At 52.0% G+C, this 18,649-nt stretch overlaps 1 protein-coding gene across 1 annotated transcript; it reads left to right on the top strand.

Moving 5' to 3' along the window:
- The first annotated feature begins 12,654 nt into the window (after positions 1-12,654).
- Positions 12,655-18,168, top strand: KCNA7 (potassium voltage-gated channel subfamily A member 7). The gene is made up of 2 exons (XM_025368321.1): positions 12,655-13,538; positions 14,700-18,168. Exons 1-2 carry the CDS (start codon positions 12,984-12,986, stop codon positions 15,513-15,515), a joined length of 1,371 nt encoding a protein of 456 aa, XP_025224106.1. The 5' UTR covers positions 12,655-12,983; the 3' UTR covers positions 15,516-18,168.
- Positions 18,169-18,649: the final 481 nt, after the last annotated feature.

The following is an 18,649-nucleotide window of genomic DNA, read 5'->3' as shown; positions in this document are numbered from 1 at the left end:
CCTGGGCGACAGAGCGACTCCGTCTCAAAAATAAATAAATATAAAAAATAAAAGATATTTTGAGATAGTGGCCAGCATAATGAAGAACGATGGAGCAGAATAAAGGGATGGGAAGTGAGAGCGAGTCTATTTTAGAAAGGGTGATAATGGAAGCCTCTTCTGAAGAGGCAACATTTGAACAAAAACCAGATAGAAGCGAGATCTGGAGTGGGGGGGGGAGCGGGAGGTGGTGTTTAACAGTTTAAGTGCAAAGGTCCTGAGCGAGGACCAGATGGCAGAAATCTCAGGTTGTTAGCCATGAGATCAGAGAGCTGGCACTTACGTTATTTGGAGCCCTGTTGTTAAGTATCTTAAGTTTTGTGGATGGATTCAGTAGCCTGTTTAATAACTACAGAAATTACTGCAAAATTCAATTGACTAATTTTGTGTTTCAATAAAAAGGCCAAGTGCAGTGGCTCACACCTGTAATCCCAGCACTTTGGGAGGCCAAGGCGGGTGGATCACTTGAGAGTTCGAGACCAGCCTGGCCAACATGGTGAAATCCCATCTCTACTAAAAATACAAAAATTAGCTGAGAGTGGTGGCACGCACCTGTAATTCTAGCTACTCGGGAAGCTGAGGCAGGAGAATTGCTTGAACCCAGGAGGCAGAGATTGTGCCACTGTACTCCAGCCTGGGCAACAGAGTGAGAATGTGTCTCAAAAAAACAAACAAATAAAATAGGCCGGGTGTGGTGGCTCACATCTGTAATCCCAGCACTTTGGGAGGCCACGGTAGGAGGATCCCTGAGATCAGGAGTTCAAGACCAGCCTGGGCAACATGGCGAAACCCCTTCTCTACTAAAAATACAAAAATTAGCTGGACATGGTGGCATGCACCTGTAATCCCAGCTACTTCGAAGGCTAAGGCAGGAGAATTGCTTGAACCTGGGAGGTGGAGGTTGCAGTGAGCTGAGATTGTGCCACTGCACTCCAGCCTAGACAGAGCAACACTCTATCTCAAAAAATAATAATGATGACTGGGCACAGTGGCTCACACCTGTAATCCCAGCACTTTGGGAGGCCGAGGCAGGCAGATCATGAGGTCAGGAGATTGAGACCATCCTGGCCAACATGGTGAAACCCCATCTCTATTAAAACTACAAAAATTAGCTGGGCATGGTGGCCTGTGCCTGTTGTCCCAGCTACTTGGGAGGCTGAGGCAGGAGAATCGCTTGAACCCGGGAAGCAGAGGTTGTGGTGAGCCAAGATTGCGCCACTATACTCCAGCCTGGCAACAGAGTGAGACTTTGTCTCAAAAAAACAAAACAACAACAACAACAACAAAATTATAATAAAATAAAAGGGAGAAATCTGCCAAAGGAAAGGGATAATAGGCTTAACAGAAGTCTGGCCGGGTGCAGTGGCTCATGCCTGTAATCCCAGCACTTTGGGAGGCCGAGGTGGGCGGATCACGAGGTCAGGAGTTCGAGACCATCCTGGCTAACATGGTGAAACCCCGTCTCTACTAAAAATACAAAAAAATTAGCCAGGTGTGGTGGCGGGCACCTGTAGTCCCAGCTTCTTGGGAGGCTGAGGCAGGAGAATGGCATGAACCTGGGAGGTGGCGGAGCTTGCAGTGAGTGGAGATTGGGCCACTGCACGCCAGCCTGGGTGACAGAGCGAGACTCAGTCTCAAAAAAAAAAAAAAACAAAAAACAGAGGTCTGAAACACAGCAGAGGAGACATTAAACTTTAAAGCTCTGGCCGGGTGCAGTGGTTCACACCTGTAATTCCAGCACTTTGGGAGGCCAAGGTGGGTGGATCACGAGGTCAGGAATTCAAGACCAGCCTGGCCAAGATGGTGAAACCCCGTGTCTACTGAAAATACAAAAATTAGCCAGGCGTGGTGGTGGGTGCCTGTAATCCCTGCTACTCAGGAGGCTGAGGCAGAAGAATCGCTTGAACCCAGGAGGCAGAGGGTGCAGTGAGCCAAGATTGCACCACTGTACTCTAGTCTGGGCAACAGAGCAAGACTGTCTCAAAAAAAAAAAAACAAAAAACAAAAAAAAAAACAAATACAGCTCCAAAATAATCCCTGATTCCATGTCCTGCATCCAGGGCACACTGGTGCAAAGAGTGGGCTCCCAAAGTCTTAGGTAGCAGAGTCCAGCCCCAATGTCTCCTCACACAGGTTGGAGTTTAGTGCCTGTAGCTGTTGTAGGCTCAGGGTACAATCTGCTGGCAGATCTATCACTCTGTGGTCTAGAGGGCAGGGGTCCCCTTCTCACAGCTCCACTAGTCAGTGCCCTGGTGGGGACTCTATGTTGGGCCTCCAACCCCACCTTTCCCCCTTGGCAATATCCTAGTAGAAGCTCTCTGTAGGGACTCCAACCGTGCAGCCAACTTCTGCCTGGACAGCCAGGCTTTCCTACACATCCTCTGAAATCTAGGTGAGAGCTGCTAAGCTTCCTTCACTCTTGCATTCTGTGCACCTACAGGCCTAATCCCACATGAAAGCTGCCAAATTTTATGGCTTGCACCCTCTGGAGTGGTGGCCCAAGCTATACTTGGGGCCCTGTGAGTCATGGCTGGAGATGGAGCAGTAGGGATGCAGGGAAGCAGTGTCTCCAGGCTGAACAAGAGACAGGGTCCTGGATCTGGCCCAAGAAACCACTCTTTCCTCATATGCCTCAGAGCCTCTGATGGGGGAGGTTGTTTTGAAGACTCCTGAAATGCCTTCAAGGCCTTTTTCCCATTGTTTTGGCTGTTAGCACTTGGCTTTCTTTTAGTCACGCAAACCTCTCTAGCAAGGCAATACAGCCTGCTTGTATTTCTCTCCTAAAAAATGCTCTTCTCTTCTCTACCACATTGCCAGGTTGTGACTTTTCCAAACTTTTATGCTGTGTTTCCTATTTACTGATGGATTTTTCAGAGACACGGTCTCACTGTGTCACTCAGGCTTGTGGGCAGTGGCTATTCACAGGTATGATCCCACTCCTGATCAACACAGGAGTTTTGACCTACTCCACTTCCAGCCTAGGTCAGTTCACCCCCTGCTAGGCAACCTGGTAATCTCCCACGCCTGGGAGGTCACCATATTGAAGCCAAACTTGGTATGGACACCCAATCAGCATAACACATTACAGCCCAGAACTCCTGGGCTCAAACAATCCTCTTGCCTCAGCCTCCAAGTAGCTGGGAGTACAGGCACATGACACAGAGCCTGGCTGCCTCCCTTTATTTATTTATTTATTTACTTATTTAAGACGAAGTCTCGCTCTGCCGCCCAGGCTGGAGTGCAGTGGTCCATCTCGGCTCACTGCAAGCTCCGCCTCCCAGGTTCACGCCATTCTCCTGCCTCAGCCTCCCGAGAAGCTGGGACTACAGGCACCCACCACCATGCCTGGCTAATCTTTTTTTTTTTTTTTTTTTTTTGAGACGGAGTCTCGCTCTGTCGCCCAGGCTGGAGTGCAGTGGCCGGATCTCAGCTCACTGCAAGCTCCGCCTCCCAGGTTCACACCATTCTCCGGCCTCAGCCTCCCGAGTAGCTGGGACTACAGGCGCCCGCCACCTCGCCCGGCTAGTTTTTTGTATTTCTTAATAGAGACGGGGTTTCACCGTGTTAGCCAGGATGGTCTCGATCTCCTGACCTCGTGATCCGCCCACCTCGGCCTCCCAAAGTGCTGGGATTACAGGCTTGAGCCACCGCGCCCGGCCGCCTGGCTAATCTTTTGTATTTTTAGTAGAGACGGGGTTTCACTGTGTTAGCCAGGATGGTCTTGATCTCCTGACCTCATGATCCACCTGCCTCGGCCTCCCAAAGTACTGGGATTACAGGTGTGAGCCACCGTGCCTGGCTTTTTTCTTTTTTCTTTTTTTTTTTTTTGAGACAGAGTCTCACTCTGTCACCCAGGCTGGAGTACAGTGGTGCAATCTCAGCTCACTGCAACCTCCGCCTCCCAGGTTCAAGTGATTCTCCTTCCTCAGTCTCCCAAGTAGCTGGGATTACAGGCGCCCACCACCATGCCCAGCTAATTTTTGTATTTTTAGTAGAGATGGAGTTTCACCATGTTGGCCAGGCTGATCTTGAACTCTTGACCTCAAGTGATCCACCTGCCTCAGCCAGGTGTGAGTCACCACGTCCAGCTGAGCCACCATGCCTGGCACCCTTTTAATTATAAATTCCTTTTTTTTTTTTTTTGAGACGGAATCTAGTTCTGTCACCAGGCTGGAGAATGGCACGATCTCGGCTCACTGCAACCTCCGCCTCACAGTTCCAAGTGATTCTCCTGCCTCAGCCTCCTCAGTAGCTGGGATTACAAACGCGTGCCACCACGCCCAGCTAACTTTTGTATTTTTGGTAGAGACAGGGTTTCACCATGTTGGCCTGGATGGTCTTGATCTCCCGACCTTGTGATCTGCCCTCCTCGGCCTCCCAAAGCACCATTCTTAACCTTCCACAAATCACTGCAGCATGGAAACAATGCACCAGGCTCTTTGCTAGATTGCAGCACAAGTGACTTTTACTCCAGTTCCCAACAATTCCTCATTTCCACCTGAGGCCTCATCAGCCTGAACTTCACTCTCCACATTTCCATCAGCATTTTGGTCACAACCATTTAACCAGTCTCTAAGAAGTTCCAAATTTTTCCTGATGTTGTTATGCTCTTATGGCCCCTCCAAACTCTTCTAACGTCTGTCCACTAACCCATTCTAAAGCTGCTTCCACATCTTCAGGTATCTTTTCTTTTTTTCTTTTTTTTTTTGAGACGGAATCTGGCACTGTTGCCCAGGCTGGAGTGCAGTGGCCGGATCTCAGCTCACTGCAAGCCCCGCCTCCTGGGTTCACGCCATTCTCCTGCCTCAGCCTCCCGAGTAGCTGGGACTACAGGCACCTGCCACCTCGCCCGGCTAATTTTTTTTTGTATTTTAGTAGAGACGGGGTTTCACCGTGTTAGCCAGGATGGTCTCGATCTCCTGACCTCGTGATCCGCCCATCTCGGCCTCCCAAAGTGCTGGGATTACAGGCTTGAGCCACCACGCCCGGCCTTTTTTTTTTTTCTTTTTTGAGACGGAGTCTTGCTCTGTCGCCCAGGCGGGAGTGCAGTGGCCAGATCTCAGCTCACTGTAAGCTCCGCCTCCCGGGTTTACGCCATTCTCCTGCCTCAGCCTCCCGAGTAGCTGGGACTACAGGCGTCCGCCACCTCACCCGGCTAGTTTTTTGTATTTTTTTTAGTAGAGACGGGGTTTCACCGTGTTAGCCAGGATGGTCTCAATCTCCTGACCTCGTGATCCGCCCACCTCGGCCTCCCAAAGTGCTGGGATTACAGGCTTGAGCCACCGTGCCCGGCCATCTTCAGGTATCTTTATAGCAATGCCCCCATCTGCTAATTTTCTGTGTGAATCCATTTCACATTGCTAAAAAGGAATACCTGAGACAGGGCAATGTATAAAGAAAAGACGTGGGCCAGATGTGGTGGCTCATGCTTGTAATCCCAGCACTTTGGGAGTCATGGGCGGGCAGATCATTTGAGGCCAGGAGTTCAAGATTAGCCTGGCCAATATGGTGAAACCCCATCTATACTAAAAATACAAAAAATTAGCCGGGCATGGTGGTGGGTGCCTGCAATCCCAGCTACTTGGGAGGCTGAGGCAGGAGAATCGCTAGAACCCAGGAGGCAGAGGTTTCAGTGAGCCGAGATCGTGCCATTGCACTCCAGCCTGGGTGACAAGAGTCAAAGTACGTAAAAAAAAAAAAAAAAAGAAAAAAAGAAAAGAAAAGAAAAAGATAAATGTAAATTATCCGGGTGTGGTGGGTCAGGTCTGTAGTCCCAGCTACTTGGGAGGCTGAGGTGGGAGGATCTGCTTGAGCCTGGGAGGTCAAGGCTGCAGGGAGCCGCAATAGCCACTGCATTCCAGCCTGGGCAACAGAGTGAGACCTTGTCTCAAGAAAAAAACGTTAACATCACCAGTGATACGGCAAATGGACGTCATATGCCCCCAGTATGATATAATGAGAAGAGCAATGCCTCTCTGTGGCATTCTCTCTACCCCCACCCCACAAAAAATATAACCTCAAACCAATCAAGATAAGAGATCAGAGGAACACAAATTGAGAGACAGTCTACAAAACAACTGACTAGTATTCTTTCAGTTTCCAGATCTTGAAAGACAAGGAAAAAGTAACAAACTATCACAGATTGCAGAAGACTAAGCAGGTATGACAACCAAATGCAACATAGTAACCCAGACTGCAGCCTGGCATGGGAAAAAGACCTTGGTGGAAACACAGAAAACCTGAATGAACTCTGTCATTTTGTCAAAAGTATTCTGCCACCTCAACGTCTTGTTTTTTTTGTTTTTTTGAGACAGAGTCTCGCTCTCTCGCCCAGGCTGGAGTGCAGTGGCACGATCTTGGCTCACCGCAACCTCCACCTCCCAGGTTCAAGCGATTCTCCTGCCTCAGCCTCTGGAGTAGCTGGGACTACAGGGGCCCGCCACCATGCCCGGCTAATTTTTATACTTCTAGTAGAGACAGGGTTTCACCATGTTGGCCAGGCTGGGTCTCAAACTCCTGACCTCAGGTGATCCGTGCCCCCCAGCCTCCCAAAGTGCAAGGATTACAGGCATGAGCCACTGCTCCAGCCAATGTCTGAACATTAACAAACGTTGCCAAAGCAATGCAACATTTTAACATTTGGGGAACCTGGGTGATAGATATTTTTTAAATGTCTGTACAATATTTGTAATTCTTCTGTAAGGCTAAAAATAGTTCAAAGTGAAAATGAAACAAAATGGGCCCAGCACAATAGCTTCACACTTGTAATCCCAGCACTTTGGAAGGCTGAGGTGGGTGGATTACCTCAGGTCAGGAGTTCAAGACCAGCCTGGCCAACGTAGTGAGACCAAAAATCAGACTGGGCACGGTGGCTCATGCCTGTAATCTCAGCACTTTGGGAGGCCAAGTCGGGTAGATCACAAGGTCAGGAAATCGAGACCAGCCTGGATAACACAGTGAAACCCATCTCCACCTAAAATACAAAAAAAATTTAACCGGGCATGGTGGCACGTGCCTGTAGTCCCAGATACTTGGGAGGGTGAGGCAGGAGAATTGTTTGAACCTGGGAGGTGGAGGTTGCAGTGAGCCAAGATTGCGCCACTGCACTCCAGCCTGGGTGACAGAGCAAGACTGTCTCAAAAAAAAAAAAAGAGCAGGGCCAGTGGCTCACACATACAATCCTAGACTTTGGGAGGCTGAGGCGAGAGGATTATTTGAGCCCAGGAATTTAAGACCAGCCTGGGCAACATAGTGAGCCCTTATCTTTATCAAAAATTTTAAAGAAAATTAGCTGGGCATGGTGGTGCACACCTGTAATCTCAGCTACTCGGGAGGCTGAAGCAGGAGACTTGCTTGAACCTGGGAGGCAGAGATTGCAGTGAGCTGAGATCGCACCACTGCACTTCAGCCTGGGCAACAGAGTGAGACTCTGCCTCCAAAAAAAAAAAAAAAAAAAAAAGCCGGGTGCGGTGGCTCACGCCTGTAATCCCAGCACTTTGGAAGGCCGAGGTGGGCGGATCACGAGGTCAGGAGATCACAACCATCCTGGCTAACACAGTAAAATCCCATGTCTACTAAAAAAATGCAAAAAATTAGCTCGACGTGGTGGTGGGCACCTGTAGTCCCAGCTACTCGGGAGGCTGAGACAGGAGAATGGCGTAAACCCGGGAGGCAGAGCTTGCAGTGAGCAGAGATCGAGCCACTGCACTCCAGCCTGGGCAACTGAGCAAAACAAAAAAAAAAAAAAAAAAAAGCCACCATAACCCTCAGAGAATGACTCTGGGAGAGTCTGACTGTATTATTTTCTTATTGCCACTACAACTTACCACGAACTTAGTGGCTTAAAACAACACAAGTTTATTAGAATGCAGTTCTAGGCCGGGCACGGTGGCTCACGCCTGTAATCTCAGCACTTTGGGAGGCCGAGACGGGTGGATCACGAGGTCAGAAGATCGAGACCATCCTGGCTAACATGGTGAAACCCCATCTCTACTAAAATACAAAAAAAAAATTAGCCGGGCATGGTGGCAGGCGCCTGTAGTTCCAGCTACTTGGGAGGCTGAGGCAGGAGAATGGCGGGAACCCGGGAGGCAGAGCTTGCAGTGAGCCGAGATCACACCACTGCACTCCAGCCTGGGTGACAGAGCGAGACTCCGTCTCAAAAAAAAAAAAAAAAAAAAAAGAATGCAGTTCTAGAAGTTAGATGTCTAAAATGGGGTGGCAGGGCTGTGTTTCTTCTGGAGGCTCTAGGGGAGAGTCTGTTTCCTTGGCTTTTCTAGCTTCAGGAAGCCACCCCCATTCCTTGGCTCATGGCTGTTCCTCCGTCTTCAAACTTCAAAGCCAGCACCATTGGCATCCTCTCTTCTCTGACCTCTATGTCCATCCTCACATCTTCCATGAATCAGACCTTCCTGCATCCCTCTTATTTATTTTTTTTATTTTTTGAGACAGAATCTCACTCTGTTGCCCAGGCTGGAGTACGGTGGCTCAGTCTTGGCTCACTGAGGTCTCCACCTCCTGGGTGCAAGCAATTCTCCTGCCTCAGCCTCCCCAGTCGCTGGGATTACAGGCGACCGCCACCATGCCCAGCTAATTTTTGTTATTTTTAGTAGAGATGGGGTTTTGCCATGTTGGCCAGGCTGGTCTTGAACTCCTGGCCTCAGGTGGTCCACCCGCCTCAGCCTCCCAAAGTGCTGGGATTACAGGCATGAGCCACAGTGCCCAGCCACATCCCTATTTTAAAGACCTTTATGATTAGTGTGCCTACCCAACTGATCCAAAATAATCTCTCTAACTCATCAGCCTTAATTTTTTATTTTTTATTTTTTTGAGACAGGGTCTTCCTTTGTCAGCCAGGCTAGAGCGCAGTGGTGTGATCATAGCTCACTGTAGCCTTGACTTCCTTGGCTTAAATGATCCTTCCACCTCAGCCTCCCAAGTAGCTGGATTACTGGGGTGCACAACCACACCTGGCTTTTTGTTTTGTTTTTGAGACAGAGTCTCATTCTGTCACCCAGGCTGGAGTGCAGTGGTGCCATCTCAGCTCACTGCAACCTCCGCCTCCCAGGTTCAGGTGATTCCCCCTCCTCAGTCTCCAGAGTAGCTGGGATTACAGGCGCGAGCCACCCTACCCAGCTAATTTTGGTATTTTTAGTAGAAAAGGGGTTTCACCATGTTGACTAGGCTTGTCTTGAACTCCTGACCTCAGGCAATCCAGCCACCTTGGCCTCCCAAAGTGCTGGGATTACAGGAGTGAGCCCAGTGCCTGACCCACCTTTTAAATTTTGTTCTAACTTATTGAGCAAAAAATGGCACCTTGGCTGGGTGCAGCGGCTCACGTCTGTAATCTCAGCACTTTGGGAGGCCATATCAGGTGGATCCCTTAAAGTTAGGAGTTTGAGACCAGCCTGGCCAACATGATGAAACCTCATCTCTACTAAAAATACAAAAATTAGGTTGGGCGCGGTGGTTCACGCTTGTAATCCCAGCACTTTGGGACGCCGAGGTGGGTGGATCATGAGGTTGGGAGTTTGAGACCAGCCTGGCCAACATGGTGAAACCCCATCTCTACTAAAAATACAAAAATCAGCCTGGTGTGGTTGCACACACCTGTAATCCCAGCTACTCGGGAGGCTGAGGCAGGAGAATCACTTGAACCCAGGAGGCGAAGGTTGCAGTGAGCCAAGATCATACCACTGCACTCCAGCCTGGGCGACAGAGCGAGACCCCATCTCAAAAAAAATTTAAAAAAATTAGCTGGTGTGGTGGTGCACGCCTGTAATTCCAGCTACTCAGGAGGCTGAGGCAGGAGAATCACTTGAACCCGGGAGGCGGAGGTTGCAGTGAGCCGAGATTGTGCCGCTGCATTCTAGCCTGGGCAACAAGAGCAAGACTCTGACTCAAAACAAAAGCTAAAACAAACAAACAAGAAAAAACGAGAATGGGAGAAAAGAGGAGACAGAGACCAAAAAGTTGGGGGACAAAGAGAAATAGAGAAGGCCAAAGACCATGAAATAAATGAACAGACTCAGACAGAGGGAAGATGGAGACCCAGAGAGAGGGATACAGAAGTCCAGGGGACACAGCACCCCAAAAAGGGTGGGTGCGGTGGCTTACACCTGTAATCCTAGCACTTGGAGAGGTCTAGTATGGTGGATTGCTTGAGCTCAGGAGTAGAAGACCAGCCTGGGCAACACAGCAAGACCCCGCTTCTACAAAAATTACAAAAAATAGCCATGCATGGTGGCTCACGCTTGTAATCCCAGCACTTTGGGAGGCCAAGGCAGGCAGATCATCTGAGGTCAATAGTTCGGACCAGACTGATCAACATGGAGAAATCCCGTTTCTACTAAAAATACAAGATTAGCTGGGCATGGTGGCACATGCCTGTAATCCCAGCTACTTGAGAGGCTGAGGCAGGAGAATCACTTGAACCTGGGAGGTGGAGGTTGTGGTGAGCCAAGATTGCACCATGGCACTCCAGCCTGGGCAACAAGAGAGAAACCCTGGCTAAAAAAAAAAAAAAACAACTGGGAGATCATTCGAGCCCAGAAAGTTGAGGCTGCAGTGAGCAGTGCCACTAGACTCCAGCCTGGGTGACAGAGTGAGACCCCATCTCAAAAAAAAAAAAAAAAGGAAAGAAAAAGGAAGAAAAGAAAGAAAAAAGAGCGCGGGGCGCGGTGGCTCACGCCTGTAATCCCAGCACTTTGGGAGGCTGAGGTGGGCAGATCACCTGAGATCAGGAGTTTGAGACCAGCCTGGCCATCATGGCAAAACCTCGTCTCTACTAAAAATACAACAATTAGCCTCGTGTGGTGGCAGACGCCTGTAATCCCAGCTACTCGGGAGGCTGAGGCAGCAGAATTACTTGAATTCAGGAGGCGGAGGTTGCAGTGAGCCACGATCACGCCACTGCACTCTAGCCTGGGCAACTGTGCAAGACTCTGTCTCAAAAAAAAAAAAAAAAAAAAAAAGAAAAGAAAAAGAAAGGGCTGGGAGCGGTGGCTCACACCTGTAATCCCAGTACTTTGGGAGGCCAAGGCAGGCAGTTCATGAGATCAGGAGTTTGAGACCAGCCTAGCCAACATGGTGAAACCCTGTCTCTACTAAAAATACAAAAATTAGGTGGGCATGGTGACGGGTGCCTGGAATCCCACCTCCTCAGGAGGCTGAGACAGGAGAATCGCTTGAAATCCGCAGGCGGAGGTTGCAGTGAGCTGAGATCACACCATTGCACTCCAGCCTGGACAACAAGAGTGAAACTGTCTCAAGAGAAAGAAAAAAGAAAGAAAAGAAAAGATGGAGAAGGGAGGAAGGGAGGAAGGAAGCAGGAATGGAAAGAAAGCAGACAAAGAGCGCCAGGATTAGCAGGGTGTTCTAACCCCTTAGTGCCTCTCTCCACACCCCCAGTAGAGGGCGACCGGGACTTCTTTCCTGGGAGTCTCGGTGATCAATCCCCTCCACTTTCCCCAAGCCCATCCGATGGGGCTATTTTTATGCAGTGTCACCGGACACCAGTGCCTAGAAGGCCACCGTCTTGTCTCTACGCCCTTCAGTTCCTGAGAATGACCCTGTGGCATCTCCCCGGCCCACACCCTCAACTCCCACCAGTTCCTGGCAAGCCCAGCCTCCTTCTGCGAGAGTCATAGCCACAGCTCAGGCCCTGCTGGATCTCAGAGTCTTGCGAAGAAGCCAGGTGGAGACTCCAGGGCGAACTCTGGGGAGAGAATGGGGCGTGCGTGCACTGCTCAGTGGTTTGCAGCTGCCAGAGTGACCTTAGGACGGGACAGCCACCGGGACTGTGGCAGGACCCACATGCGGTGATGGTCAGGGAGAGATTCAGAGATAATGACTCCCTAGACTCTTAAGTCCTCTAGAGACGCTAAGGGGAGACCCAAAGGGGAAGGGGAGAGGAAGCCTGAGGCAGAGGCATGGAGGGCTAAGAGATAATGAGCAAAAAAGAGACCTAGAGAGGAGAGACAAAGAGACCAAGAGAGACAAGAGATAAACGGAGACAGACCAAGAGTCAAAATAAAAACGGAGATCAAGACGTAGAGGCTGGCAGATGGACCCATACAGAGGCCCCCAGAACGACGAATCTCAGAAATAAATGACTCATGGAGATACTCAGAGATACATCCCAACATAGACAGAGACCCACAGGGGACAGCTGGATACAGAAACACAAGAGAGAGACAGAGGCGCAAAAAGGCAACTCCAGGCCGGGCGCGGCGGGTCACGCCTGTAACCCCAGCACCTTGGGTGGCCAAGGCGGAAATATCACTTGAGGTCAGGAGTACCAGAACTGCCTGGCCAACATGGCGAAACCCCGTCTCTACTGAAAAAAAAAAAAGAAAAAAGAAAAAAAAAATTAGCTGGGCTTGGTGGCACCTGTAATTCCAGCTACTAGGGAGGCTGAGGCACGAGAACCGCTTGAGCTCGGGAGGCAGAGGTTGTTGCAGTGAGCCGAGATCCCGCCACTGCACTCCAGCCTGGGCGACAGAGGGAAACCGTATCTCAAAAATAAAATAAAAGAAAAGAAAAGAAAGAAAAAAGAAAAGAGGCCGCTGCAACCGAAGGCTCAGATTCTGACGAGACACACGCACATGGAAACTTGGAGAGACGCAGGACAGGATCCCGGCGGCAGAGGGACAGAGGGAAAGGGGACCCCGGGACGGCAAAGGCGCAGAGCAGGCGCTGGCGGCGGCGGCGGGGCAGGTCGGGCGTCCCGGCAGAGGGCGCGCGGTCGCCCTGTCGCCCTCCGCTCCGCCGGGGTCACAGTGCCTCCTCCCCCGCGCCCTGGCCGCCCTGCGGGGCTATTTTTACGCGCGGACACCGGACACCGGGCTGGGGCTGGGGCGGCGGCGGCGGCCGAGGCGGGGCCGCACCGGGGCCGGGCATCGGGGCCACACGTCCGTTCGCGGGTCGCCGGGGCTGCGCGCGCCATGGAGCCGCGGTGCCCGCCGCCGTGCGGCTGCTGCGAGCGGCTGGTGCTCAACGTGGCGGGGCTGCGCTTCGAGACGCGGGCGCGCACGCTGGGCCGCTTCCCGGACACTCTGCTAGGGGACCCCGCGCGCCGCGGCCGTTTCTACGACGACGCACGCCGCGAGTACTTCTTCGACCGGCACCGGCCCAGCTTCGACGCCGTGCTCTACTACTACCAGTCGGGCGGGCGGCTGCGGCGGCCGGCACACGTGCCGCTCGACGTCTTCCTGGAGGAGGTGGCCTTCTACGGGCTGGGCGCGGCGGCCCTGGCGCGCCTGCGCGAGGACGAGGGCTGCCCGGTGCCGCCTGAGCGCCCCCTGCCCCGCCGCGCCTTCGCGCGCCAGCTGTGGCTGCTCTTCGAGTTTCCCGAGAGCTCGCAGGCCGCGCGCGTGCTCGCCGTAGTCTCGGTGCTGGTCATCCTCGTCTCCATCGTCGTCTTCTGCCTCGAGACGCTGCCTGACTTCCGCGACGACCGCGACGGCCCGGGCCTTGCTGCTGTAGCCGCAGCTGGCCCGGTGAGAGGCGGGGCGTGGGTGGAGATGGGCGGGGTTTGGGAGGAGATGGGCGGGGTCCAGAGGGGGACCTGGCCAATAATAAGGCGGGGCCAGGGGCTGCGAGGGGTTGGCCAGCCAAAGACAGGGTGGTCGGGAGGCGGGGCCTGAGGATCCGAGTCGGAGGACCGGTCCCATCAGAAGGTGGGGTTGAGGTCAGTGAGAAACCCGGTGAGCAGAGGGCAGGGCGCTTGGTGCAAGGGGTAGGAGGACAGGAACCTTAAAAATCAGAGCTGAGGGGCCCCAGGAGAGCCTGAAAACTCCGGGGTCTGTGCGGCTGGGAAGGATGTGCTGGGGGTGATGAAAGCCAGGCCCTGAATAACGCCAGCTGAGGGTGCTGGAGCCCGAGGGGTAAGAGTAGGAGGAATCTATGGAAAGAAAGCCAGGCTTAGGGGCCAGAGGAGGGGCCTAGTGCTCAGCTTGCAGAGGTCATTCTTTTTTTTTTTTTTTCCTGTGAGACAGAGTTTTGCTCTGTCGCCCAGGCTGGAGTGCAATGACGCTATCTTGGCTCACTGCAAACTCCCCCTCCCGGGTTCAAGCGATTCTCCTGCCTTAGCCTCCCAAGTAGCTGGGATTACAGGTGCAGGCCACCACGCCCGGCTAATTTTTGTATTTTTAGTAGAGATTGGGTTTCACCATGTGGGCCAGGATGGTCTCTATCGCCTGACCTCGTGATCCACCCGCCTCAGCTTCCCAAAGTGCTGGGATTACAGACGTGAGCCACCGCGCCCGGCCGCATTATAGTCTGGGCTGGGACGGGAGGGCAAGGCTAGGCACAAGGTGGTGGGGCCAGGGCAGGGACCCTCCGCATCTAGAAAATCAACAGTGGAGGCGGGACTTTCGGAGAGAAGAGGTTGCACCCTACTCAAACATGAGTTCCCAGGCATGAAGGGGCAGGAACCACCTCTCCAGCCACCCACCAGGTCAGGAAACCAGAAAGTCAATGGCCCAGGGATGATTCCTGGGATCCTGGGAGGAAGTCTGGGACAACCAGGTCACCAAGGGCCTTGGTGCAGCGGCTACTGACCAGTGTGTAAAGAGGAGCTGGGTATTTAAATGATGATTAAGGCTGTCCCCGTGTCTCAGCCCCAGCCTGACCCTCCCTGAACACTTTCCTCTCTGCAGTTCCCCGCTCGGCTGAATGGCTCCAGCCAAGTGCCTGGAAATCCACCCCGCCTGCCCTTCAGTGACCCATTCTTCGTAGTGGAGACGCTGTGTATTTGTTGGTTCTCCTTTGAGCTGCTAGTACGCCTCCTGGCCTGTCCAAGCAAGGCGATCTTCTTCAAGAACGTGATGAACCTCATCGATTTTGTGGCTATCCTGCCCTACTTTGTGGCACTAGGCACCGAGCTGGCCCGGCAGCGAGGGGTGGGCCAACAGGCCATGTCACTGGCCATCCTGAGAGTCATCCGATTGGTGCGTGTCTTCCGCATCTTCAAGCTGTCCCGGCACTCAAAGGGCCTGCAAATCTTGGGCCAGACGCTTCGGGCCTCCATGCGTGAGCTGGGCCTCCTCATCTTTTTCCTCTTCATCGGTGTGGTCCTCTTTTCCAGCGCGGTCTACTTTGCCGAAGTCGACCGGGTGGACTCCCATTTCACTAGCATCCCTGAGTCCTTCTGGTGGGCGGTGGTCACCATGACTACAGTTGGCTATGGAGACATGGCACCTGTCACTGTAGGTGGCAAGATAGTGGGCTCTCTATGTGCCATTGCCGGCGTGCTGACCATTTCCCTGCCTGTGCCCGTCATTGTCTCCAATTTCAGCTACTTTTATCACCGGGAGACAGAGGGCGAAGAGGCTGGGATGTTCAGCCATGTGGACACGCAGCCTTGTGGCCCACTGGAGGGCAAGGCCAATGGGGGGCTGGTGGATGGGGAGGTACCTGAGCTACCACCTCCACTCTGGGCACCCCCAGGGAAACATCTAGTCACCGAAGTGTGAGGGACAGTTGAGGTCTGCAGGACCTCACACCTCCCTAGAGGGAGGGAGGGAGGGCAGGGTGGAGGGCAAGGCTGGGGGGAGGGGATTGGGTTTAGGAAGAGCTAGGTTAAGTGGTAACGAGTGGGGAAACACTGAGTCTTGTTGGGTCTTGGGTTGTGTGGTTTGGTAGCTCCTGTGGGTATCTCCTGAAGCAGCAGCGAATGGCAATGGGTTGTGTTGTGTTAATGAAGACTCAATTGGTTCATATTACACTGAGTTGTGCAAAGCTCATGGAGCCTTTTGGGGTAGTGTTGAGATAGGTTTGGTCATATCATTTTGTGAGTTTCCTAGTCAGTGTTGGGTTTCGTTGGGTTGTGAGTCTGGGTGAGTGTTGTCTAGCTGCATTATGTAGGATTCTGTGGTTTGGTGGGTCCCGTAGGGCCATGTTGGGTCAAGTTAGATGGTCCCCCATGGCGTGGTTGAGATTGATTGTGTGTGGTGTTCAGTTTCATTGAGACATGGTGGAAATTGTGTAGCTTTGTGATTCTTCCAGGGCCATGTTATTTTAAGTTCTGTGAACTTGTGAGTCATGTAGAAATGTAAAGAGTCAAGTGGTAGAATTTGAGCTTTCTAGGTAACATTGGGTTAAGTATGTATGACCAAATTAATCTTGTAGAATTCTGCTGGGCTGAATTGTGTAGAGGTGTGTGGCTAGACATTTTTCACGGCCACAGCGAGTTGAGTTGTGTTGAGTTGTACAACCATATGGGCCTTGTAAGGCCAGTTCAGTTGGGTCATGCCACTGTTTGAATCTCATAGGGCCATGTTGAGTTGAGTTCCATTGAGTTGTGTCACTATGTGAGTCCTACAGGAAGTTGGGTTGAGTTGGACTGTGTGAGTGAGTTCCATAGGGCCACATCGGGCTGTTTTGCGTTTAGTGGTAGCACCAGGACCCAAAGGTAATAGCAATGAGGAAGCATCGTGTATCAGGGAGCAAATGCGGTGGCGAGGGCTCTGGGAAATGTGCTGAGCTGGCTCCCCAGCTCACTGTAGGGGGCGGGACTGGATTCTGTATCCATGGTATTGGGTGTTCATCCAGAGGTGACTGGGGTGAACTAGGAAAAGGTGGATGCTCCTCCTCTTTACCCCACATCCACTTTGTTGTGCTGTTCACCCCCAATCTCCCCTACAGTTTTATGCTCAGACATGGAGGTCAGAGCCACAAGGGAAGAGGGAGAGGGGGAGAAAACTGTAGTCTGTCCAGACATGCTAGAGGGACAGAGCCAAAAGGATGGGGAAAGAGACCCAGAAAAAGGAAGAGATGGAAACCCAGAGAGACAGAGACCCAAAGGGAGCAACATAGAGACTCAGGGAGAGGAAGACAAAGACCTGGAGGGTGGGGTATGGCAGAGATGCAGAAAAGGGGAACAGAAATCCAGAGTGAGAAGGTGACAGAGACCAAGAGCAGGGGATAGAAGCCGGGCGAAGTGGCCCACACCTGTAATCTCAGCACTCTGAGAGGCCAAGGAAGGGGGATTGATTGAGGCCAGAAGTTCAAGACCAGCCTGGGCAACATAGTGAGACCCCATCTCTACAAAAAATATAAAAATTAGCTGTGGTGGCACATGCCTGTGATCCCAGCTACTCAGGAAGCTGAGGCAGAAGGATCCCTTGACCCTGAGAAATAGAGGCTGCATTGAGCCATGATTGCATCACTGCACTCCAGCCTGGGTGACAGAGGGAGCCCCCGTCTCAACAAACAAACAAAAAGAGTGGGGGGACAGAGACCCAGGGGGCAGTGTCAGGCACCCAGAGTTCGAGACAGAACAACAGAGTCTCAGGGAAAGAGAACCACAATAGAAAAAGGCAGAAAAGGCCAGGCGCGTGGCTCACGCCTGTAATCCCAGCACTTTGGGAGCCTGAGGTGGGCAGATCATGAGGTCAGGAGATGGAGACCATCCTGGCTAACATGGTGAAACCCCGTCTCTACTAAAAATACAAAAAAATTAGCCGGGTGCGGTGGCGGACGCCTTTAGTCCCAGCTACTCAGGAGGCTGAGGCAGGAGAGTGGCGTGAACCCGGGAGGCGGAGCTTGCAGTGAGCCGAGATTGCGCCACAGCACTCCAGCCTGGGCGACAGAGCGAGACTCCGTCTCAAAAAAAAAAAAAAAAAAAAAAAAGAAAAAAGAAGAAGAAAAAGGTAGAAAAAGTTGGTGCCCCCGAACCCAAGAGTGACGTACAGTCTATTCCATAGAATCACAGAACGATCCTGAACCAGGCCTGTCACCTACCCTCCCCGAAGCTCAGGAAGGCTGTCAGACAGGCTGGGGGCCTCACTCTGTTTTCCAGGGGAGAAACCTGAGTCTCAGAGCAGGGGAGTGGCTTCCCAAGGTCTCGCAGCTTGTCCCCAGGGGCCAGGCAGGCTGTCTGTCTGCTTCACATGTCCCCGTCAGCCTGCTGGGACACACAGGTCCTCCTGAGTTCCATAGCCTCATTTCCTACAGACAGGGAAACTGAGGCTCAGAGCGGCGGAGGTTACCCAAGGTCACAAGGCCGAACATTTTCAGAATTCTTTCAGAACTCAAAGGGCATTTAGAGGAGAAGGAAGGCTGAAATCACTAACACATATAGGGCTTCCTTTGGTATCAAAGTACTTTACTTGGATTAATTTATTAAAACCTATCCAGTGGTTTACAGACTGTTGTTGTTATTTTTAGCCATACCCACCCCTTTTTTGGGTCAAATAAATCTTCCTTAGAGACACCAGTGGGAAGCATGGGAAGGGAACTGGTTGGAGGAGAACACGCCTCCTCTTGGCAACTCGAAATGCAGCTCAGGAATTCAGTGTGGAAACCCCTGGTTTCATCTGAGCACCAGCTAAAGAGACGAAGGTACAGATGGTGGGAAGAGTTTGATAATGGTTGAAATTAATAGAAGCTTTAGGTAGTCACTTGTCTCTGAAATGGAGAGAAAGCCACATTTAGGGATAGAATGGAGACGGACCTCACAGTGACAAGAGACAAGTCAGACTCCAGCACAGAGACCTAAAGAGGAGACGCAGAGACGAACTGAGGCCAGGAGGGAGGAGGGGCCCAGAGCAAAAGAGAGAAATCCAAGGGCGAGGGGGAAGAGGGCAGATGGCCGGGAGTGGGGACA

Source organism: Theropithecus gelada, chromosome 19 (genome assembly GCF_003255815.1).
Source record: "Theropithecus gelada isolate Dixy chromosome 19, Tgel_1.0, whole genome shotgun sequence".
NCBI classification, from domain to species: Eukaryota; Metazoa; Chordata; class Mammalia; order Primates; family Cercopithecidae; genus Theropithecus; species Theropithecus gelada.
This window is presented reverse-complemented; position numbering and strand designations above follow the sequence as displayed.

Coding starts and splice junctions, on each gene's coding strand:
- KCNA7 (XM_025368321.1), top strand. CDS start 12,984: ATGGAGCCGCGGTGCCCGCCGCCGTGCGGCTGCTGCGAGCGGCTGGTG. Junction 13,539..14,699: donor CTGTAGCCGCAGCTGGCCCG/GTGAGAGGCGGG, acceptor TCCTCTCTGCAG/TTCCCCGCTCGGCTGAATGG.